The sequence below is a fragment of the Pieris rapae genome, chromosome 16 (assembly GCF_905147795.1).
Source record: "Pieris rapae chromosome 16, ilPieRapa1.1, whole genome shotgun sequence".
Taxonomy (NCBI): domain Eukaryota; kingdom Metazoa; phylum Arthropoda; class Insecta; order Lepidoptera; family Pieridae; genus Pieris; species Pieris rapae.
The window spans coordinates 6100700-6126564 of NC_059524.1; the positions used below are offsets into that span (position 1 = coordinate 6100700).

General features: G+C 33.1%; 1 protein-coding gene across 5 annotated transcripts in view; it reads left to right on the top strand.

Moving 5' to 3' along the window:
- Window positions 1–25849, top strand: part of LOC111001767 (neural-cadherin) — a 111052-nt gene extending 85203 nt beyond the window's left edge. For 2 of the 5 annotated variants that reach the window (XM_045631730.1, XM_045631733.1), the window contains exons 3-10: window positions 7515–7630; window positions 9288–9452; window positions 12632–12769; window positions 12842–16638; window positions 17688–17926; window positions 18219–18422; window positions 22176–22397; window positions 23699–25849. In XM_045631730.1, coding sequence (XP_045487686.1) covers window positions 7515–7630; window positions 9288–9452; window positions 12632–12769; window positions 12842–16638; window positions 17688–17926; window positions 18219–18422; window positions 22176–22397; window positions 23699–23802 — 4985 coding nt within the window. In that variant the 3' untranslated portion in view covers window positions 23803–25849. Of the gene's footprint in view, window positions 1–7514; window positions 7631–9287; window positions 9453–11309; window positions 11472–12631; window positions 12770–12841; window positions 16639–16958; window positions 17195–17687; window positions 17927–18218; window positions 18423–22175; window positions 22398–23698 lie in introns of those variants that run through there. The other 3 variants (XM_045631732.1, XM_045631731.1, XM_045631734.1) reach the window with 3 other exon arrangements.
- Window positions 25850–25865: the final 16 nt, after the last annotated feature.

The following is a 25865-nucleotide window of genomic DNA, read 5'->3' on the forward strand; positions in this document are numbered from 1 at the left end:
AAATATTTGTAAAAAGGACATTTTATGAAAAAAAAAAAATATTTTCAGGATTATCAGAGCTCTGGCAATGTAGCCCGTGCAAATAAAGATATGAGTACAAAAGCTAACACTAAAAACTGTACAAACAATTCCGCGGTCAGTTTGTAGCCGTGCAATTAAAAAAGTAGCGGTTAACGTACTAACGCGAATCCATCTATATAACTAACAACATGAAAACATCAGTATGTTACCCGAAATCTCCTGGCTGGTATCCAACTAACTGTTATTTTGCCTATTGCACGAATCGCCATTTTATTTTACATCAACAGGTTTTTTAAATTGCATCGTGTTTACGTTTAACTACATTATTTTAAATAAATGATTACATCTATAGACAAATTAATTACATTTTTTAATACAAAAACATCTCTTGATTATTAAAATATTTATGAATATTAATCAATAATTATTAATGTGTCTTTCATAACAAATTTATATTATATACTCGCACTATTTAATTGTCTTCGATAAGTCAAGAAACCACCCTTGTTAAGTATGTAACAACGTTTTGATTCCGCATTAATTTTGTTGATGATTTATCTTTATATCTAAGTAGCCTAGAATTTTTCGTGTAAGACCTCCTTGTGATGTTTTCCTCATCCTACAAGTGGCACAGAAAAAATACATGTGTTCACTGTCGAAGTTCAAACGGGCTAACACTGCTCCCGACCTATATCAAAGAGATGTGTAAAATGCATTTTAAAAACCGTTATAGTATTACAACTTAATTGAATGTATGAAGATTAAATAACCACGATTTTGCTAAGCTTTAGTGGGATAAACTGAGTGATGGCTATCGTCTATCACAAATAAATTCTGGCGAACGCTTTTAATCGCCCAATTGGGTTTCAATGTTTATTATAAACGGGAGTTAATTCTTAGGCTTAATACCAGGATAAGAGTTGATTTAAATTAACTAGTAAACTCGAAAGACAATAGTTCCTTCCGTAGACACTGAAAACAAATAATGGAATTTAAATATAGTTCTATAAATTAATATGTTAAATCTACACAAAGAATATTAAAAAAATATATGATGTTCAACCAAATATACAAATCAACTGACTACTATAATAAAATACGCTTTATATGTTACACTGGCAAAGCTGCAGCAATATTGCAACACGTTATATGACTATTTATTACCTAACCCGAAATAACATTGGCGAGAAATAGTACCTAGAATTCAACGGTCCAAAATGTCGATTCCACAATCTCCTCAAACGAGTCCCCTGACGCAGCGATAGCCCACAACTGATCCAGGTACCAATCTATTATTCTTTCGTATTACACTTTGCTGAATTCGCAATACACTGCCTTTTGCTAACAAATAACTTATATTTATTGTTTGTTTAGGTATCGATGAATAGGGCGATTTGCCGTATAAAATATATAGTTGGTTATTGATATTGAGTTATAAAGACATTTAAACAGCTACATATTGGTTACTTCGTATAAGTTTTATGAACGCGTATCGGCTTGTATCAGTTGAATCAAAAAAAAATTGTTTTCTTCCAGGCATTTATAAGAATTACCTATGATTTTTCTGGATTTTGTAAAGTAATTTATTATTGACACGTACATTGAAATGAACTTGAAGTTGTTTTGTCGTGTTTCTAATACTGTTTTAAAATATATTAACAACACCACGTATATTTTCATGTTTTCCTATGTACTCTACTCTAAACGCAGAAATATCCCCGGGCTTGTAGGACGTCCCTTTTTTTCCAAAAAGGAAATAAAAAACTCTTGAGATAATGTTCATTGCTTGTAGCTTTACTTAACCAACTTATAAGATTATTTGTAAATTATTTTCCAAATAATTAACTCTATTTCGTATTAATGAGGTGCTGATTTACGCCGTAGTGATTAGGTGATTTCTCGTTACGAGTTGAATATTAACATGAAAATGCAATATTTCACCCGGACGAAGCGTGTTTATCCCTCTAAAACCACATTAAATTTTCTGCAGAAGCTTTATTAATCCAAGCATAGTTATAGAAGCTTATAAAATCTATTTGGAGTTAACGTTCCACTTTTAAGCTTTTTGAGCGAACAATCAAAATTTAATACGCATTTAGAAATTAAATATACATATATATATATATAGTAAATATGTCCTTAATTTTTTTTTACAGTTTTACTGAAACGTTTAAAACTAATCTAGAGTAACATAAGACATCAATGCCTATTTGTTTAAAATTGATTATTTTACATCATTTAAATAACTAATCAACAATATTTATTAAAATATTGTTGATTAGTTATAATAGTTTGACAAACCCTAATGGGAATTAATTTTAAACACATTGATCTGATCACTCTTATAGAAGGTATAGCATATATTTTGACATTATTAGTTTAATGTTGTATTTTCACTACAACAATTCTTAATCTTATTAAGACAAATAAAACGATAACTTAAAATAAACTACTGGTATGTTATCTTTCAACATTAATCAAAATTTCCTTTTGTTTTTAACAGTACAAAGACAATCTCGATGCTTCTGTCATCATTTAGTTTATAGTCGATTACTATGATTTTATTAGGCATAATAAAATCGATACAATCTAAGATCGTTACAAACCTTTGTTAACGTTAGACAGTTATTATTGGAATAGCGGAAAAGTCTGAAATAAATTAATTGCCATTAAACGCAACGAATGAAAGTCGTAAATTTTATCGTGAATCTGGAAAATTCGATTTTTCTTTCATCGGAACGATTTTTCAATAATGTCCGGGAGACCTATCCGTAAATCACGTGACTATTCAAGCTCCTCGAAATCCTTAGAACAGATCCGAAATATTTTATTTGAGATCGTTACAAAGGATAATTTATTATTACTATAGTTTTTCGATCTCAAAATTTAAACTTAATAAAAAAGTATACAAATCTGATTTCTATTCTTCTCAAACCTGAAACGTTTATCCCAGTCGTTCACCAATGAATCTATCTAGTTCTGAAAACTATTACTTCACATGTATAGGAAAATAACGCGAGATAAGCAGCACAATAAACCTCTAACTCAACGGCGCGGGCGTATATCAGGCATAGACGGCTATCACCTACATGAAAAAGGGATCACTGAAAGAAAGAAGGCGAGGTTTTCATGTAGTAAACTCGTCAACCTTATGCTTCCTTATGTAAGCTCTGAAATACATGTTTATAATGATTTATTAAACCTTTTCGTATTAAATCTTATTAACATTTAACTACCCCAAAGGTCAAGAGTGAAGGTCCTCAAAAATATTGATCAGACCTCTAAACTAACAAAACTAGCATTATACTACGACGAAGAGCTTGGTTTTATTCCTCTACAATTTGAAAGGGTACATTTTAATAAGGTATTTTGATAAGTGAAGTTTCCTATAACCCTTTCAATGTCCAATTTACTGCATATAAAATTGGATTTAAAAAACAATTATATTTTTATGTTAAGACGAAAAATTCATAGAAATCACATTCTCTTTTGTGAAGGCTTACATACAATCTTTCATATCTTTGATGTTTTCTACCAAATGACTCTTGTTATGCTTTATAGTGTATAGTATCCGATAATGGGCACTGTAGCGATTGGAGCGAAGGCTGTAACAAAAGAGGCTGTCGTCAACCATTAGTGCGGTCATTAAGTTGCCTCGGTTGAGGAGAGCACTTACTTAGTCACTTTACGAGATAGGCTGCAACTATATGCACTTTTCATCGCATAAAATTTATGTAATATATTATGTTGGTTTCGCCTTATTCACGAAAATTTGACTTTGATATGATAACATAAGCTTGAAATTTTTGTAGCTCAAACTCAAACTCAAATCTTTATTGCATTCATTTTAATATTTTAAACGTGACACGTTATTATTTATTACACTAAGGACCTTGGTTAGGCACAGCAATGTTGTGAGGGCATGCTCTGCCATAGTTTATTTTATTGGTTTAATTATATTCTTATACATTTCTATTCTTATAAGATACTTGATACTGAAGATACTTGCTTTGGCTTCACATTACGAAAAGGAGAATGTACTTAACATTATTAATAAACTTAACTTTTAGACTTAAAACTCTATGGGTCTGATACTCTGTAACAGTGTAATCACACGTCTTATATAATAATTCCTTTAAAGATTTGGTAAACCTCAAGTTATTTGCTCTATTTTTTTTTATTGAGGAAGTCAATGATCCCGATTGATGCAATCCCAATCTGGACCTAGATGGAACCAGTTGGCCTTTACGAGAAGGTCACACAGAGTAAAGGGTACACTTTGTATCTTCCCTTTTTTAAGCTATATATATATATGCTAGTTAGAGTAAAGACTTTGTTCAGAATGAAGTCAGGCTTGCAAGAGACAGTATTTCCTATATTAACTAAAATTCTTAAAAGTTTTATTTGGCTTTTAAATACGGCAGTGGCGTCTACACTGTTACTCCATAATTAATTTGTTTGCTTTGTTATATTATGAAGTTCAAACTATTCCCTGTCACTAATGTAAAAAATATATTTTTCTTTATAAAACTCTACTAACTCTAGATTTATAATTTATTACTAGTAGTTTGGAATAACACATGCTAATTACAGGCGATAAGGGAGCATTAATTGATATTTTTATAATATAAAACAAATAAATTCCATTTTTATATGTATTGTTAATTGAAAAGATAATCCTACACGCAGTATAATTGTGAACGTTCTAACTTAAAAATAATCTGTTGTTTTTAGCTTAACAAGAAAGGGATTTGTGCGCGTCTTACTAAACCAATTAAGCTGTACTCCTATTTATTACATCGTTATTATTACCCCTTGTCACAGATTATAAGCTGAATTATATTTCATTAGTCTTCGTTTGTCCGACTTAAATTACATTACCATAATGTATTTACACAGACAATGAAAATTTAAGTTGAATCTATTTCAATTATTAAACCGCCTCTGTAGCAGTTTATACAAATATTTTAAGAAGTATTTTTCCTGGTTAACCGACGAATTGTTTGCGCTCTTTGTTTAAAATCAAATTTTAAATATCACGTAAAATACTTTTGTGTTGTCTTCTAACGTAGTAATAAAAGTTTTAAACGTTTGAGTAAAAAGAGGTTAATTGTTACTTTATTGTGTCCAACGATCTGTATTGTTTTGAAATAATATAATATAATTTAAATTATCAATCTTTTAATAATTCAATTTAAGTTAGATGTCAAAGAACAGTAATTTGATTCTATGTTTTCCGTCTTGTTAATGTAATAAAATATCTTGTATTATAACAATACTGTATTTGTAAATGTTGAAATGAAAATTCACTTAGATCCATTTCAATCATCTTAAGGTGAAATATTTTATGCAATCTTGAACAAAGTTGAGGTATCTAGAGCGTCTTTAGCGTAAATAATATTTATTATAGTCTCTGGTTTGCACACCTTTACAGTATGAAATGAAAATTGAAACTTGTACCTGGAAAGTAAGAAAAATCTTTGTATTATTGACTCGAGCAATATTAATTATATTGTGTACTGATTTCTCCTTTATTATAGTTTTAAAAGTTACTCATATTTTACTCGTCCTACTTAATTTTTATAAAATGACTGACGCTAGTCTCCACACTAAGAAGCTACTGTGGGTAACTAGATCACAGCTCTTTCATGGTACATGGTGGTTAAAAACGGAAAAAAATATATAAAAATATTTTTTGCATAAAAAGTAGTCACGATATTATTTCAACCAAAAGGAACCAAAATATGTAGGACCTGAAGTATGCATGCGTGTTGAGTATTTAAATGGGTGTGTGTGCGTGCAACTTTGCCCAAGTTAGATTTAACCTCCGTGTCATGCAATAAGACATGGTGTAGGCTTCTGTAGATTTTAAAAATATATTTTATTTATAAAACAATCCTTTCATTGATTTATCGAAAAAAAGAAGTGTTTTTAGAAAACAAACCTACTTCGTTCAGGTAATCAGGATCCCATTTCGTATTTATATAAAATGTAAGACATATTCGACTGATTCTATCCGAACCTAACCATTACCGGTAATGGAATCCCAATTACTAGTTGCCAAGATAAACGGAAAACGTGTGGTTTCATTTACCAACCGAAGTCAACCAAATTATCAAACTCTAACAAGGTTATCCTCGTTACTTCCTTGTTATTTATTTAATTTATAAATACGTTAATAAATTTTTTTCCCAGAAGTTCTATAAGAGATATCGACCCTAATAGGCTATTTAACTGAATAAAAAATCGTTATATTGAGAGTAATATGAACAAAAAGCATGGTTTTAAAAGCGTTATGGTGTAATATAACTTAACTAATCATTGGTTTCGAAAAGAATCATATGTAACACTAGATAAATCTTACTTAGCCTACTTTTTAGTACATAGTACCATGGAACATTTTGCTTTGTTTTTTTAGATATTTCTTATAGAGAAATCCTCAGAGTTCAAGTAATAAGTTTTTAATTAGCATATAAAAAATAGGGGTTTATAGTAGAGGGGTGAAAATTAAGTATTGTATATATTTTTGTATGAAAAGGTTTTGTCTTACATATATAACGTTTTAAAAAAGGTTTGTCTTACATATATAATGAAAAATACAGGGAGATGAAGAATAGATGTCATCCGATTCGCAGGCCTAACTGATATGCACACATAATTTCAGGAAAATCGAGCCATTACGGAGGAGTTTAATTACAAACACCGTGACTCGAAAATTTAACTTAATAGATTTTGATTTTAAAATGCCAGCCTGTTGAATTCGTATACAATCTTAAAGTTTAATTTTGTCGCATAATATTTTTGTTAAAATAATGTGTATATGTGCAATTTAACACAAATGGCAAAACGATAATTAATACGTAAAAAACAGACATACATCTTTACCTAAAGAACTAAAAAATTTTTTTTTAAGAATAAAAAGTAACGCATTATGGTAACGTACGTACGTACGTATTCATAGTAAGTAGGTACTCGAACATCTTTATTACTCCAGACAGCTTAGTCATAAATCTGGTAAGAATTCAATTTTTCACTTCCCCACTCAATACGCGAATGTACTCACGTCGCTAAGAAAGCGCTATAATATTTCAAATCGGTTTTGTTCTGCGAAGCGTAAGTTTTTTAGAGTTATTTAAAGATCTTAATATTTCTGCTCATACTTTCCAAATCGCAAAGGATAATATCAGTGATGCCTTTCAAAGTATCACTTTAAGATTAATTTTAAAAAATGTCGCATATTGGAATCCATCCGATAATTTCTAATAACCTAAATAAAGATCATAAATCTCTTATATTATTTTCGGAGTTTTACATTATAACGACAAATATCAGTTGTTTCATTGTATTCAATTTTTTTTCTAAACAAAACTGAACAAGACGAGAAATTATTGAAAGAATTTATGTATATATTTTATCTGATTTAAGCGGTCTCTAATTTCTTAAGTACAGTTGGAAATGCATATGTTTTTATATTCCTCATTTCTTTGTTTCAGCGTCGCGTATTCGATATGAGATCACGAGCGGGAACATAGGTGGAGCTTTCGCCGTCAAGAACATGACTGGCGCCATCTACGTTGCAGGTGCTCTAGACTATGAAACTAGGAAACGGGTGAGTGATATATATTTAAGTAAAAAACAAAAGTTAATAGATTACATATCCAAATCAAGTTTCCTTATAGGAATGTTTACTTTCAACAAAACGAAACCAAACTGAATACAAAAATTAATAACTATACTATAGAAAAAGCACAACCAAACTTAATCTGTGCGTGCGATGTTAATCGCATTTAGGAACGTGAATTTAGTTATTCTAAAAAATATTTTCAAATTCAAGGAAATTTTAATTTGGCTGAAAATGTTAGAAACATAATTTTCTATAAATTATTGAGGAAAATTTGACGAAAAATACTTCAAACATTCAATCGAGCTCGATAATTTGTTTTTACTAACAATTACCTTACGTCAAAAAAGGTTAACATTCAAATTATAATTTTGGCTTCCTTTATTACCCACAATAGTTTGTTTAATTAAAACAGGTACAAACTGCTCTTCTACCGAAATGAGCCGGATTAATTGTAAACAAACTGTTTTGTATAAGGCTTCTAAAGCAGGAACCGCTGCCCCAGGCTAAGGTATAGCTATCATAAGAGCTCTTTGTTATACCCGAGGGGTGTAACGTCGAACTTTTCGCGAGATAAATAATTTAATCTTTAATACCCATTTAAGCAAGCTGGCTCAGAGCTACTACCAAAGGCCGGATTGCTATTAAATTGCAGATCCTCACAGAGCTTAAATGGATGTAAACCAGTTTATTTTCAGACTCCTTTCCGCTTTATCTGGTTTGAATTTAAATAAATGCGTGCCATTTTGTTGGAATGGACGCGACAATGTTTTTTTTACTGATGTAATGTAGACTAGCTATTATGGTAATGTCACAGATTATAGGTACATTAAAATAATTTTATCGTTGGAACTGAGAATTGTATAATTTTGACGATTTAAAAGAAGCAACATTAGTATTTAAAATGAGTAATAGAATTCATATTATTCAAGCCGATAAATTATACGTAGATTAGGCATTCATAAGAATTCATAAAGGATTTTCCACAAAAATTGAGAAAACTACACAATTTTCCTAATGACAATAACAGTTTCCATTTCGCAACGGAAATTGTAGTGTTTCGAGGAGTTGAACTTTTGGAATGCGTGAGTTGCCTTTTGAAAGAGACATTTCCCGCCACGTCGTGGAAATTACTAAGTGACACTGACAGATGACAGCAATAACTCCCCTGAGTTGGAACCATAGTAGTCTATGGACCGGTCTATTAAACATATTATCCACATATTACAGATCTTAATCCAAAAATATTAATAATAAAAGTTCTAATGATAACTTTGGATTCAAAAGAAATTCGCTGTAATCAAATATTTTTGAAGTTTTGCAAAGTTAATTAACCCTTTTAAACTTAAATTACTTCGTTAATTATAATTATAATCTATCATCATCATTAGGATGAGTTTTAATTGCAAAGAAGCAGTAATTGGTTTTTTTTTATTTTCCTTCGGGTTATTTCGAAATATTCAAAGATTGTCTGTGACAAAATTTCATCAGTTGGCACATGTTTATCAATATTACAAACAGATTTTGTTGTCCAGCTTATTTAAAAAATATAAATAGTAGTTATAACTTAGTATCAACACGATATCAATTAATAGAGAAACCTTAGTTATGCTTATCTATAATTTATCTTTGACTGGAAAAACAGTATGAGCTGAGGTTGGCTGCGTCCGACAACCTTAAGGAAAACTACACAACAGTTGTGATTCACGTCAAGGATGTCAACGATAATCCGCCAGTGTTCGAGAGACCCACATACCGAACCCAAATCACAGAAGAAGATGACCGCAATCTACCCAAACGCGTGCTTCAGGTCCGCCTCGTGATAACCTCATTCGAGACTTTTTTTAAATTTAGAATCTCAGCCAAAGAGAATCGTGTGTGGCTTTTTCAATGGGTTGAATAGTTGCTGTTCGTTTTTGCATGGCATGGATTTTTTGTGGCATTTTCAGTCGTAGTCGAATGCTAGTTTTTTTTTTGTTTCTCGGTATCCACGCAATTTAATTCTAGAATAATGTACAAAAATACTTCCATATTGAATTCCGTGTTCATAAAATCCACAGACAACGAGCTTTTTATAATGGAAAATCGGGGAAAATCCCTTTTTCGTTGAAACTTAAGCGCTTGATATTGAAATTACCATCGAGTATATTGGATCGGAAGCGACAATTCTGCCATATCTGACGTTCATTGAGCCGCCATTTAGCGATGAAGAATTTTAACTATCCTGTTGAATTCACGTCTGCGTGTTAAGCTCATTTCTAAGGGTAATCTTTTACAAGGGTTTTTTGCAATATATTCTGTTTTTTACATATATACTCAGTAGTTTAAACTAATTTGTTCTTTAATAATTAAAATATAGTCTTATAAACGCCTCTGGAAGTTATCTAAATAGTTCATAGCATAGTTTGATAACAAGCATGTAATGAACAATACATGGAGAGAAAATGGTATTTCCGATAGTTGCTCAATTAGTAATTTCTGGAGAACTGTTTAAATACAAACTCGACCTCAAATGTTTGCCACATCAATATTCAGAAGCAAAGTTCAGCTCATACATTGCATACTCTAATGTTCTTCAGTAGAGTTCTAGTACAAATCTTATACCGTATTACTGTTTTGTCAAAAATATATAGCTATTAATTAAATTTCGTTCTTTGACCCTTCCAATAGAGTATCTCTAATGGCAGATGTATTATAATTGTATAAAAGGAGCGAGACAACATAGATACAAAATTTTACGCTTGATTAAATAATTAGAAAAGTTTAACCTCTATTTTTAAAGTAGCTTCCAACCCATTTTTTCTATATACTACGTATATAAAGCTGGCTATAGGCAGAGGGCTTGACAGGCCGTCTTCAGTAAAAGTAAATTCACTTTGAAATTTTTATAATAGTAAGTTACAAACGAAATATCTTATTTTACTAAAACAGAAATTTAAGAACTTGTAGTAGAATATTTATATAAACTGTGTATACCGTCTAATGTAGAAGTTTAAAACAGCATTCAAACAGCTATGTTCAAATTTCATTTAAAACGTTGTAAATGTAAGCACAGCTTTTAACTTTCTCGAAAAGCTAACTAATTAAATCAAGCTGTTTTGTTGATACTTAGCGCAATAGCCACTATCTCTTATTAGGTTTTTATTTTGGTGAAGACGACGTTTAATACATTGTAATTTGTACTGAGTTTTATCTACTTTACACAAATAGATTGAATTGACTTTTATGGACTAGGGTAAATCGAATTTAGTTTCGAATTTCGAACGTCAGGCGTACGTTCAATAATCGTCTTGAGGTTTTATACCGTTACCTAGTTCAGTTAAATTAAAAATGAAAGAATAAATATAAATAAAATAGTACATAGATTCAAGGGCGTTGTCAGTATCGGGGGACCGTAGAAGTAGCTACAGAGGTAAGAAGAGTGTGAGTTGTAAGAAAAGTGTAAGAAAATGAAAACTTCAACTTCAACAGTCTAAAACCTACCAAAAACCTACTAAAAACCTATTGTCATTTACTCAAAAAGTATATTAGACAACAAAAATTTTGAGCAATTAATTACCGGTATCTTCTGTACTACCCTCCTAACAATGCCTTGGTATAGATGAGATATCAGATGTAGGGTATGCATGAGCATGTTGACGTAAGGTTAATGCGTGCGTGTGCGTAGTACGAGCTGTCGCTGGTGGCGTCGGATGGACGCAACGAGAACTCAACGCGGGTGGTGGTTCATGTACTCGATATCAACGATCTCCCACCGCATTTCTCCCGCAGCGTGTATGACACTCAGGCCCTCGAGGAAACAGGACCCTACCCCCACTTCCTTACACAGGTTTTTTTTTGTTTCTTTATTTTTTATTTAAGATACGTTTCGCAGTTCCGGTGAGGGTAATTTTTAAATTTAATAAATATATTCCTAATTTACTTATGATGCTAATAGTATTTGTAATAACATAAATATTTATATAGGACTTGGTTTTTGGTTGTGGATATATAATTTATTATAAAATATTACACTATTTAAATCGAAAATATTTATTACGCTGCGAAATGTAATATTGCTTTATTTAATTTTCCTATCCAAATCCCTCTTATTATTTTTATTACGTAAGCTAGTCCGTAAGCAACCACTTTATTTCATGTAAAAAGTTTGAAGACATTAACTTTAGCTAATGAAGTCATTTTTGTAAAAAGTAATAATCTTGAGGCTTCTCATGATTTATGGACTTATTATGTTTATCTTTTAATATAATTTTATCCACACTAATCCATTAGGTAAATAACATTTTATTTTGATATTGATGGTAAGTACTGAAAAATTGCGTGGATTTTTTAAATTCTGCTTTGGATATTTGGGCTTTGTAGACTACATTTTGCAAATGTTTTGTCAAGCATGTGATTTTATTACACTTTTTGATTACGTCTTGTTTACTTAAGTCAATTTGGAATCTAGTGTATACAAAAATAGAATTAAAAAAATATATTCTCGTGTAATAAATTAAAATTGTCATCTAAGCTTTATCAGGGTAATTTCAGTGAAGTCATCTAAAAAGGCAAGCTTCTTTTCCACACTCTAGGGCCTTTTATAAATTCAGCGCGATTCACAAATGATCCGCATAATTACGCTAACGTCGACCCTCATCATTTCTCTGCCTCCAGCTAGTCCGACGTAATTGGAGAGTCAGGATCCCATATATTTAACGGCAATATTCAACCCGAAGCATTAAATGGATCTCTAATTGTTCATTATCCTGATTGCAAATAGCTAATATTGGAGGCAATTACACAAAACTCCTGTAATCCAATAAATTGTGTACACTTGTAATTTTACATTTAATGTATAGATATTATTTGATATTGGATAGAGTTTATGGTGTAATAATGATCAGATAACTTATTATAAATTCTCTGATTCCAATTGACATTAAGTAAACAAAACCAAGCCGTAGTAACGGGCAGACATATTTTATAATTGGATTTTTCGTTGAACAGGTTACCGCTACCGATGGCGATAAAGACCGTCAACAAAATATCGTTTATTTCTTGACGGGGCAGGGTATTGATCCTGATAACCCGTCAAACAGTAAATTTGATATAAACCGAACCACTGGAGAAATATTTGTTCTAAAGGTAAAATCACCTATAGAAAATATTTTATTTGTAAATTAAATTAAATTTATAACTTATTTATTCATCTTGCAGCCTTTAGATCGTGATCAGCCAAATGGAAGACCACAGTGGAGATTCACAGTTTTTGCTCAAGACGAAGGAGGCGAAGGACTGGTCGGTTATGCCGATGTTCAAGTCAATCTTAAAGATATCAACGATAATGCTCCCATCTTCCCTCAAGGGGTTTACTTCGGAAACGTGACTGAAAATGGAACTGCTGGCATGGTTGTTATGACAATGACGGCTATTGATTATGATGATCCTGCGGAAAGTAACAATGCTAAGCTCTGGTACTCTATAGAGAAAAATGTTATTGAAGAAGAAACTGGATCTCCCATATTTGAAATTGAACCTGAAACTGGTGTTATAAAAACGGCCGTTTGTTGTTTAGACCGTGAAAGGACACCGGATTATTCTATTCAAATAGTAGCGTCAGATGGAGGGGGGTTGAAGGGTACTGGTACAGCATCCATTCGTGTTAAAGATATAAATGATATGCCACCACAATTTACAAAAGACGAATGGTTTACTGAAGTAGATGAAACAGATGGTACTAATCTTCCTGAAATGCCTATTCTTACTGTTACCGTTCATGACGAAGACGAGACAAATAAATTTCAATATAAAGTCATCGAAAATAGTGGGTATGGTGCTGATAAGTTTACTATGGTTAGAAATAATGACGGAACCGGGTCATTAAAAATTGTACAACCCTTAGATTATGAGGATCAATTACAAAGTAATGGTTTTAGGTTTAGAATTCAAGTTAACGATAAAGGTGAAGACAACGACAATGACAAATATCATGTAGCTTATTCGTGGGTAGTGGTAAAGTTAAGAGATATAAATGACAATAAACCCCAGTTTGACAGAGCAAATATTGAAGTATCAGTTTATGAAAACGCAGAGGTTGGAAAGAGTTTAGAAACCTTTAAAGCAACTGATCCTGATCAAGGTGGTAAAAGTAAAGTCTCCTATGCAATCGATCGATCTTCGGATCGTAAACGCCAATTCTCAATAAATCAAGAAGGCACTGTAAGTATACAACGGTCTTTAGATAGAGAAGAAACTCCTAGGCATCAAGTTAAAATATTAGCTATTGATGATGGTCTGCCACCAAGAACTGCAACTGCGACGCTAACAGTTATAGTGCAAGATATAAATGACAATGCACCTACATTTTTAAAAGATTATAGACCTGTATTAACTGAACATATAACTCCTAAAAAGGTTGCCGAAATCTTAGCTACTGATGATGACGATAGATCAAAGAGCAACGGTCCGCCATTCCAATTCAGACTAGACCCAGGTGCTGATGATATTATTAGAGCTTCCTTTAAAGTTGAACAAGATCAAAAGGGTGCTAATGGTGACGGAATGGCTATCGTATCATCGTTAAGATCCTTTGATAGAGAACAACAGAAGGAGTACCTTATTCCTATCATTATTAAGGATCACGGTAATCCTGCAATGACTGGAACAAGCACTCTAACGGTTGTCATTGGTGATGTAAATGACAATAAAATGCAACCTGGTTCTAAAGATATACTTGTCTACAGTTACCAAGGGCAAGCTCCAGATACTGAAATAGGTAGAGTATATGTTTACGATCTAGATGACTGGGATTTGCCAGACAAAAAGTTCTTTTGGGAAAGTACTGAACATCCTAATTTCACTTTAAATGAAGAAACTGGTATGATTCAAATGAAACATAAAACTCGAGAGGGTCGATATCATTTGAAATTCAAGGTTTATGATCGAAAACACACGCAAACTGATGTACCTGCAAACGTCACAGTTTATGTAAAAGAAATATCGCATGATGCTATTATAAACTCAGGATCAATACGAATGTCGGGAATATCGGATGAAGACTTTATAAGAGTATGGAATTATAAAACATTAAGCGTTTCGAGAAGCAAATTGGATATTTTTAAAGATAAATTGGCAGATTTATTGAACACAGAAAGAGAAAATATCGATGTATTCAGTGTACAGCTAAGGAAAAAACATCCACCTGTTACAGATATCCGCTTCTCGGCTCACGGAGCACACTATTATAAACCAATCCGACTTAATGGTATAGTTTTGATGCATAGAGAAGAAATCGAAAGAGCTGTTGGAATAAATATAACTATGGTTGGAATTGATGAATGTTTATATGAAAATCATGCATGTGAGGGTTCCTGTACTAATGTTCTCGATATAAGCAACTTACCTTACATGGTAAATGCAAATAAAACCGCACTTGTAGGTGTTCGTGTTGATGTTCTTGCAGAATGCACATGTGGCGCAAGAAATTTCACTCAAGCAGAAACATGCCGTAATTCCCCATGCTATAATGGAGGAAGGTGTATAGAAGGTAAATATGGATTAACATGCTCTTGTCCTCCGGGTTACACCGGTCCAAGGTGTCAACAAACGTCACGCAGTTTCAGAGGTACCGGATGGGCTTGGTATCCGTCTTTAGAAATGTGCGATAGCTCCCACTTAAGCTTCGAATTTATAACAAGAAAATCAGAAGGTGTACTTTTATATAACGGCCCGATTGTACCACCGGAACCAGAAGAAATTATGGTATCTGACTTTATATCGGTAGAGCTAGAGAGAGGCAACCCGCGATTACTAATAGATTTTGGATCTGGCACGCTGGAACTCAGAGTAAAAACTAAAAAGCCTTTAGATGATGGAGAATGGCATCGCTTAGATATATTCTGGGATACTGAAAATGTAAGAATGATTGTAGATTTTTGTAGATCTGCTGATGTACAAGAGATGGAGGATGGTACACCTCCGAATTTTGATGACTCAACCTGTCAAGCTACGGGAACGATTCCTCCTTTCAACGAATACTTAAATGTTAATGCACCACTTCAAATTGGAGGTCTGTATATCGAACACTTTGACCCTACTCATTATCATTGGCAGTTTATGCCTATTGGTAAAGGATTTGATGGGTGTATAAGAAACCTCATTCACAACAGTAAACTATATGACCTGGCTCATCCTGGACTTTCTAGAAATTCAGTTGCTGGCTGTCCCCAAACAGAAGAGATATGTAATCAAGCAGATACTACATCTAGATGTTGGGAACATGGTACTTGTGTAGGTAGTTTCTCTGAAGCGAGATGTCAATGCCAACCTGGTTGGACAGGACCATCGTGTAATTTGCCAACTACACCTACTAGCTTTAGGCCTCAAAGCTACGTGAAGTTTGCTTTAAGTTTTGAACCTGATAGGTTTAGTACTCAGATTCAACTTCGATTCAGAACACGTGAACCGCACGGTGAACTTTTTAGAGTAAGCGACCAACATAACCGAGAATATGGTATACTGGAAGTTAAGGAATCACGACTGCACTTCAGATTTAACTTGAACTCTTTGCGAACTGAAGAACGTGATGTTTGGTTAAATTCAGTAGCTGTAGATGATGGACAATGGCATATTGCCCGCGTAAGCCGATATGGTAGTGCCGCTACGCTAGAAATAGATGGTGGCGAGGGAAGAAGATATAACGAAACCTTTACATTTGAGGGCCACCAATGGCTTTTAGTCGATAAACAAGAAGGTGTGTATGCTGGCGGTAAAGCAGAATATACTGGAGTAAGAACATTCGAAGTTTATGCTGATTTCCAAAAAGGATGCTTGGATGATATACGCTTAGAAGGCAAACATCTACCGTTGCCTCCGGCAATGAACGGTACTCAGTGGGGACAAGCAACTATGGCAAGAAACTTGGACCGCAACTGCCCGTCTAATAGCCCTTGTATCAACGTTCACTGCACGGAACCGTTTGTATGCGTGGACCTATGGAACGAGTACGAATGCACGTGAGTAAATTACTTAATTCATAAAATGTTTATTCTACCAAATTGATTGATATATTAATTATACATTTTGTTTAAGACTCGAGCGCGCACTGAGATTTCTTATACTTAGATAATATACGTATACTGCTGCATCACCATAAAATGCTATTATTATATACCTTATCATACTTACAATATTAAAGCCTTATTACATAACTAATCAAGTTTTTATATTACTAAATTCAGCTTATATAATGCTTTATTTTTAACATTTATTATGCCTTATCACTAATTATTTTATATACTTATATGTATGTTTAACAAAATGTAATGGTGTCTAGTTGCGGTGAGGGTTTGGTATTGTCAACGGATGGTAAAGGTTGCGTTGACAAGAATGAGTGTCTCTACTTCCCGTGCCGCAACGGCGGCTCCTGTGTCAACCGGGAGCCTGGCTACCGCTGTCATTGCCCTGAAGGGTTTTGGGGCGAGAACTGCGAGCTTGTACAAGAAGGCCGCACGCTCAAACTCAGCATGGGCGCTCTCGCGGCGATTCTCGTCTGCCTTCTAATAATAATGAGTGAGCACTAACCTAGCTGCGGTCTTAGCGTCTCATGTCATCACCAACTCACAATAGCACTCATATCTATTATATATCCATCACTTGCACATTAATAGAAAAATTAAGCGACAGAAAATAATCGCCAACAGTTATTTCTGCTCACAAGGCCTTAATTTGAAAAGGAGAATGTTTCATATAATACTCTTTCGAAATGTTTTTACGAGTTTATAAATTTCGTATTTAACATTTTGAATGGAAGCAATAAAACACCTATTTATTCAATGTTTAGATTTTATCTCAAAGTGAATTAAAGTGCCTATATAAATAAAACGGCCTTGTGCCACTGCGCTGAAAATTCGTAGTGACACTATTCAGCAAGCTTAATTATTTTATTGACGTGCAAGCTATATATCATGTCATAGTAGTGTATGTATGTAGTAGTGCATGTTGTCAAGGGCTCAGTGCGCGTGAGATCTGACGCAAATGGGGAGGTAAAGCGCACTGTGTCTAGGTGTCCCGACGGATCCACGCGAGCTGGCGGCACTTGTGTGAACGTGAACGAGTGTTTGGCAAATCCGTGCCTGAACGGCGGGGAGTGCGTTGATCGCGAACCGACTCGCCGCTACGACTGTATCTGTGCGTTTGGATACGCCGGCCACGACTGCGAATTAGAACTGCTCGCGTCGGGAATCATCATGCCCTCCAGAGATTTCATTATAGCTATCATTGTCTGTTTGTTTTTGCTTTTAGGTGAGCACATTTATTATTTTGCATGTTTCTTCGTCAGTGTTAAGATCACCTACACAGTTTATCGCTAGATCCATTCGTAGTATGTAACTTCATTATAGTATCTAATGGTCATTTTTTATAAGATTTATTTTTTAACGTATTTTCTAAATAACCAATAGTGTAATAATATCGCAATCAGTACTGAGTAAATCCGTTGCTTTTTCTGCTCTTAAAACTTTAAAGTCAAAATATATTTCCGTCAAATGTAAAAACACTTCTACCAAATACAAATATCTTGATTCCATTTCTTCAGTTCTGGTTCTGGTATTCGTGGTATACAACCGACGGCGAGAGGCTCACATCAAGTATCCTGGCCCTGATGATGATGTGCGGGAGAACATAATTAACTACGATGACGAAGGAGGTGGTGAGGATGATATGACGGCCTTCGACATCACTCCACTACAAATACCTATTGGGGGACCGCTTCCAGATCATGTTCCAACAAAATTACCTTGTAAGTATTATTAGACTTACAAACGCAGCAAGAAATGAGAACTTGTTTTCAATAAGATTAGTGCTAGATGTTATTTTAAATATTTATTTAGTACCTTATTGTTAACTATACTTTATTAATAAATGATATAAAAGCTAAAACAACCTTGAATATTGCTAAATTTAAAAGTTTGATTTTGTGGTGTTTTGTGGTGACGGTTTCTTCGTAGAATAACTTTTTCATAACATTAACTTTATCCCAGCTGTGTATAGTAATTAGCCTTCCACGATAGACAACGAAATATTCGTTCTAGAGATGCTAGTTCAACCAAATAAACACACTCTTTATCTATATTATATATTTAGTTTACGTATAAGAAAATGTTGAAAGACTGTCTATAGTTCATGAGAAAACAATCTTTTGTTATTCGAGTGAAACAGCAAATTAAACATCGGAATAGAGTAATAAATCTTACTTTTTAACTGACAAACAATTTTTCTCTGCGAAAATTAGCGGAAAACAAAACTAAGTATTTCTTATAATTACTTTGCTGTAGTTGCTTCCGACAGTTTTTGTTCGGAAAAGAAAAGGCATATAATTCAGAAAAATCTTTTATTAGTCATTAAGCAGGAATATCTTTGCCTAATGCCTAATGTTGTATACAACTTTAAAAAAAAATATTTGGCTTATTTAATAACATGAAAGATTATACATTACAATACATTTGTATATTTATGAACTAAATAATAATGATAAAAGGCTTTTTTCATATAATAAGTATGTATTTTCAATATTAAGTCGTATTCTAATGATATAATATCTAAAACAGACTCCTAATCCGCTTGCCAAGTGGAAACGGCCTCCCCTACACTTCTCCAATCGCTTTTATTGAGCGCCACACGGAGCCATAAATTCCATCCTTCAATCAACTCATAAGTGTATATTTAATTACGATGAGGTATATCAATAAAATAGACAAAAAGAACCTTTGATATCTGCCCTTGAGGTGACATAATGCTATGCAGATTTACCAAACGATGTACACAATTATAAATTTTAACGCCAATATATTTTCTCTAATCGATATTTGACCGTATGAAACAAAACTAAATAATACTTCAAAGATTCCAAACTTCTCATTCAAACTTAATTTTGAGATATAGGTATACGTAGCTTTATAAAGATACCAAAAAAAATGCAATACAGTGAAATATTGTTTTGTTCGAATTACTCACAACTATATCTGGTTGTTACTGTCTCGTTTACTTAATTGATTCAATTGTATTTAAAAAAAATGGATTATTTTTGTTATAATAAGTATAATTCTCGAGGTACTAATTGGCTAATAATCTTGGTAAAATAAAAGATATCCATGCTGGCGAAGATGTGTGCGGAAGGTAGTTACTAAACCACGGTTAGTTATAGTATAAGCTTATATATAAAGTCCTAAAAACTAATCAAATCGTTTCTAATTTTTCCTATCTCTATTTTTCTCAGTTCAGACGCGTTCTAAGGATAATAACCCAAAAAAATCAACGTGTTCCATTTATTAATAATAAAATTGCTGTCATTCTTTTCGCTGAACCGTGACAAGAAGACAGGGAAAAATCTCAATGTTTCGCTGCTAGCGTCGATGTTTTTGTAAAATATTTTTCTGAATTTCCCTTAAAAAGGCGTAGAATTTCTTGATGCGAGAGTTTTACATTATTAACCTTCTAAATTTTCTTACCTTTTTCTCACTCTTTCAATATGATCAAAACATTTTTTTAATATTGTTGTGTTGATCTTCTGTATAGAGAACATACAAAGAAGACAAATACAATTGAAATATTTTGTGACTTTCGTGTAAATAAAAGATAAACATGAAAAATCATTCTATTGGTAACTGAGGCAAATTTTTCGATTATAATGCTCGAATTTTCGCACACCGTAGATGGCTATTAGCACATATAATTATGTATAAATGCTAAAACCAAAAACTTATCTTTACTTAACAGTAAAAATAACAATTTACAATATAACCTAAATATTTTCCTGAGTATAAATAACAAGTCCTCGGTTTGTACAAAATTAACTTGATCAAATTAAATGAGTCGGAACCGAATAATATCTTGTAATAAAATCTGAAGCGGTAAATTTTCATAATGATTACTCAAGTAAGAAACGTTGGTATAATTTTATAGTTCTAGGAAAATTTCGGGTTGGTCAGCTAGATAGATGGCAGATTAAAAACATTTTAATACAACTCTTAAAAATTTAAAAAACATTGAGAGTGTCTATGGGCGGCGGTATCACTTAACATAAGGTGAGCCTCCTGCCCGTTTTCCCCCTCTTTTATAAAAAAAAAAACTCTTTAACAGAGAGACACGCAAATTTAACTTTCGCTCGCTCTAATTTATAACTTAATAAAGTACGCTCCGAAACAAAACATAAATATCAATCGAAATAACATCACACTCACACATCAAAAGCGTTTCAATACATAAGAATACTTCAGACAAACCCACTTTAAGTAAGAAACAAAAGCAATTACTTAAAAAAGGCTGCTTAAATCTATAGATACGAACTCTGCTATTATTATAATCTTTGTATAATTAAAGGCGCTCAATGAATGCTGTGGCAGAGCCAGTTTCGAACTTTCACGTCTTATACAAAGTTTAAGCCGTAAATTATGCTATACAAGCGTGAATTTGTAACTATATATTGCATTTTCAGTTCATGGATAACAAATCGATACAAATGTCTAACACAGTACGTGAAAGTTACGTTATTATCAAACACATTTGGCACATTGGTGTTGATAGCAAGGGTTTATATTATTATTATTTAATATGTCTTTTGTTTTATTAATTAATTATTTGTAGTTGATCGGTTTGAGTCCCTTCGCATTTGAAACATCTTATTGTTTATTAAAAATGTATCAACTGTACGTAAATGTATAGTGTCTCACCACGTTTTGCGTTGCCGTTAAAAATTCCAGTTTTCTCCTCTCTCAAAGACCGGCAATGCACCCAATAAAAATGGGTGTCTATTGGCTGCGATGACTGCCCTTTTTGGGCATCCCGAAGGCTCATTTGCCCCCCTAGGGGGGGGCCCTATTACATAAAAATGAATTCCGGATACTTACAAAAAAAGCAAATATACTATCATCATGTCGTTTAAAATTTACAATGACACTGTTACAAATATTCCCTCAGAAAAAAATATATCATATTGTAACTGCATAATTTTTTTACAGTCATTTCGACCAAATTCCCAATGTATATAGTGAGATTTATTTATTAATACTATGTACATTTCTATTGTCTGATATTATTATTTATTGATAGTAACAAACTCTTTCCTTGTTTCGGTCTGTTAAATAACCTACTCTCATATATCTAATTGTTTAATAGAAAGTTTCCGGAGTAAATATCAGATTTTCTATACAATAAATCTGCCGAAAACAATGTCCTGTCTGTCAACAATCAACAAGATACGCTTTAACTTATTTTCCACAGAGAAACATAATATAAAGAAATACAGAAAAAAACAAAAGATAAGGCCAAGCAACTCTTCAAAAATATACATACAAATATCTTTACAGACTAAACCAATGCGATAGTATTAACTATTATATTACTTATCCGTAAAAAAACAATAAAGCATAAACAATAGAGCTGTCAACTCGCTCCGATAACCGACTCTATTGTGGCTCTGATATTTGGCGCAATGTCTTTCAGATAATATGTGTTTACATTAGTCACCTTTATTGAAGCCAAAATAACCTTCCAGATCCTCTGATGAGTGTTGGCCTGGGAGTTGGTCCAATGGGTGTAAGCGTGGCTCCACCACTCGGCGTTTCCTTGCCCGGCGAGACCAATGTTGGTATGTTCATTGAGGACCATAAAAGACGGGCAGATAGTGACCCAAATGCCCCGCCTTTTGATGACCTGAGGAACTACGCCTATGAGGGAGGCGGCAGCACTGCTGGATCGTTGTCTTCGTTGGCTTCCGGTAAGTAAGAAAAAAATTCGCAAATCGACCGAAAAGAAACTGTTTTTAATCTAAATACTGCTACTGGTAACGTAATAACGAAAAACGTATCTTGTTTTATTTTATATGTCTTTAATATTTAAGTACACAAAACACAGGTTGTCTGTTTCACGCGTCTGTTTTCGTTACTATGTCATTAATAAATTCTTTAAAATATTAGTTAAAGGAAAGCAGAAACATTATTATGTTTAAATGTAAATTTTTCTACAGAATTAAATTGCATCTTCTGATTTTCCATTGCAAGTCGTTGAACAATACTTGCAATTAGTGGCAAAGCAATACTAACAAATACTGCTAAAGACGTGATTATGAATAATTCGTTTGATAAGTCGCTCGCTCATTATCGTTGCTTGTTTTAAACTTTCATATAGTTTAAGTACTCTGTTTCTGTATGAGCCGCCACACATTATATAGAATGGTATTACAAGCATTTTATGCTAATTCATCGAATCAGAATGTTATTTCAAAACATTGTTTACTTTTGGCACAAATGTTGGATATTGCATATGCTAATATAGACATTTCAAAATTTGCTGATTTATTATGTGCGTTATAAATGTGTATTAGTTTATAATGTGATTGCATCTTACAAGTCATATATTCTTGTGTTAAGACGATGTTTTTGTCTTTATAGTAGGAGCGTATTATATGTATGTATGCGCACATAGAAACAAAAATCCATATGTTATCGGAAAGGACGACTGAGGTCGTGAGGTCAACACTTTCCTAATATTATTCAATTATTAATTTAAACTTGAAAGCAAAATCGTTTAATCCAACGACTAATTTATTCAAAACTTTGATAGAATGCAAGTTGACAGTGAATTTTAAGCTGCTGATTAAAATAACGTAGTGGGTTAAAAGTAGGTCAATTCTTTAGAAATTTTCAAGGTCGTTCAAATGGCTATTTTTTGTTCGACCTGAAGAACGTTAACAAACTACAGTAAAAGACTCTAAAGAGAAAAATATAATATATAGGGTTCAGTCTGTTAATTGCCGATATGAAAAATATTACTTGGAAAAGCTATTCTATGCATCTTTAATTAATTAAGGATATATTTTATTTTTTTATTTTTAAGTAGATAATGAATGTCTAACTATAATATAAAACTATAAAATCTTAGCACTGTTACAACCTCATACTCACACAGAATAGATATTAGCCATATATTTTGCAAAAATTATAGAAATATATTAGTAAAGTAATCGAGTTATCCCCCATAAATTATGTATCCCCAATAACCACCGTTTTGCTTTGCCAGGCACGGACGATGAGAATCACGAATACGGCTACCTAACTGCTTGGGGCCCTCGCTTCGACAAGTTGGCTGACCTCTACGGACCCGAACTTGACGAACAACTGTAGATTTGCAAATAGTTCGATCGGATTTCCCGCGCCTAAAACCATCGCGCAGATTAGTCAATTGTCACCCTTATTTTAACCATGACAGGGAGTGACGCAGCGGTCTATGCAATTCGATACGCACCTGACGCGTGGGCTGTGCTCACTATCAATTATTTAAATTTATTAAACGTGTTAGCTTAAGAGCGTTGACGTACTCTACGTCGCTACGTATAATCTTCACCAAATATTTGATATAAGTTTTTATTCGAGTTAGCCATAAATATTATGAGTCAGTATTTTATTGGAAGTTGGAATAATGGATTTCTGCTGGAGGGCCATAAGCGAATAATGGGTGTTTGTAGATAGTGTGCTATAAATGTGAATAATTTATACGAGTATTTTGTAAGTCCGCAGCTTTACGTGATATCTCTCGGCTTACGGCCCTTCCGTAACAAATCGATACCTACTATGAAAATATATGTTATATTTTATATTTATAATATTTAATAAAATTCGTACAGACGTCGAGTTTATAATGCTCATTCGGTATGGAATAATCGCCGGGGGATGTACATATAATTATTTAAAAACTTACCCCTATTAGTTTTAACAAAAATCGACAGCTCTATTCGAATCTCTTCGTAAGTGTACAGTAACTGGTGTTCCTCTCCAAAAGTCTCCATTTGTAGCGTAGTTGTGTAGATTACCTGTAAGCCCTCGGGCTCGTTGAGAATTAATAAAATACGTAGATTAATGGTGGGGTGTTACTGTCGAGCGTCGTAAGAGCGACAATACCTGAGGTGATTGCGAGTGGAGTGATTGAGGCACGCAGAAGTCAGCCGTCCGCTACTCGCAAGACGCAATGCTCTCTCAGCTCCGTCTCCGGCAGTAACGGACGAAGGACTCTGCACGGACATGAATGAGACAGTGCCAATTTATGCATACATGTGTATGCAGCTAATATGATAAGTGTTTGCACTTTATTTATTTATATATTTACGTATAAATTTAGTCGCACCTAGGAAAATATCAATAACTTACTAAGAGTGTTGTGCTAGATTTATGTTATCGATTTTGACGTGAGATAGTCGACGGAACCGTTAGAAGTCACTAATTTAAATCTAATTTATAAGAATTTATAGTAAAATTAAAATTATTAAAGGTTTCGCAAACACTGTCTCACTTCGACATCGAATTAGGATCAGTGTAAATTTTAGAATATATTGATTATTGTGTTAAAATGACTGATTTTTATTATGCGTTTGAAAGCCTAAGATTACGTAGACTCGGTTATTTCTTTACCTAATATAGATTCGAACATCTACTGTAAGAACACTCTAGTTTGCACCCAAGACGAATATTCAAGTCTCAATAAAGCAATTCTCGTTAATTACTATTCTTGTAAGTAGACGTTTAATATTTAGTCCGAGATTGATGTTCTAGGTTTTATTGTTCTTTTAAAATATCATTACACTGCCAGTAATCATAGACGAAGTACGATAGGTTTTGGTCCGATTTTATATTTTTCTCGTATACATGAATATTGTAATTACCTACATTTAAGTTTTTGAACTTTTTTATAATGAACGTGATGCTCCGCTTTCAACTGATTCGTGCTAAGAATGCACAAACTCTTGATTTAAGCTCTGCGTTGTCTCGAAACGTGTACCTTTACAATTTACTATGTTTATACCAAAGACACTTATGGCTGTATATACCCAATGCTGTTGTCATGTTTCCGGCAAAATTACTGTTGTTTACATTAAAGCGAAATCGTTTGTGTTCAGAATTTATGCATGAGTAACGTTCGTTGCAGCTGCCGCGGCTTATAAAGATAGTTACACACGACGCACTCTAGATAATATTTTGATAATTACAGTAAGTACACTAATTATGACGGCAGAGCACACAATTCCAGTACAAACAATGAAATGCGGAAATGACATCGTACACCTAATTTTATTTTAGACATTAATTTAACCTAAATAGTTATGTTTTGTTTCAACTGTGATTATTTAGTTGTACAACTCTAAAATTACATAAAAGAATAAATAAAGTATGAAAAATGGAGAGTGTTTTTATTT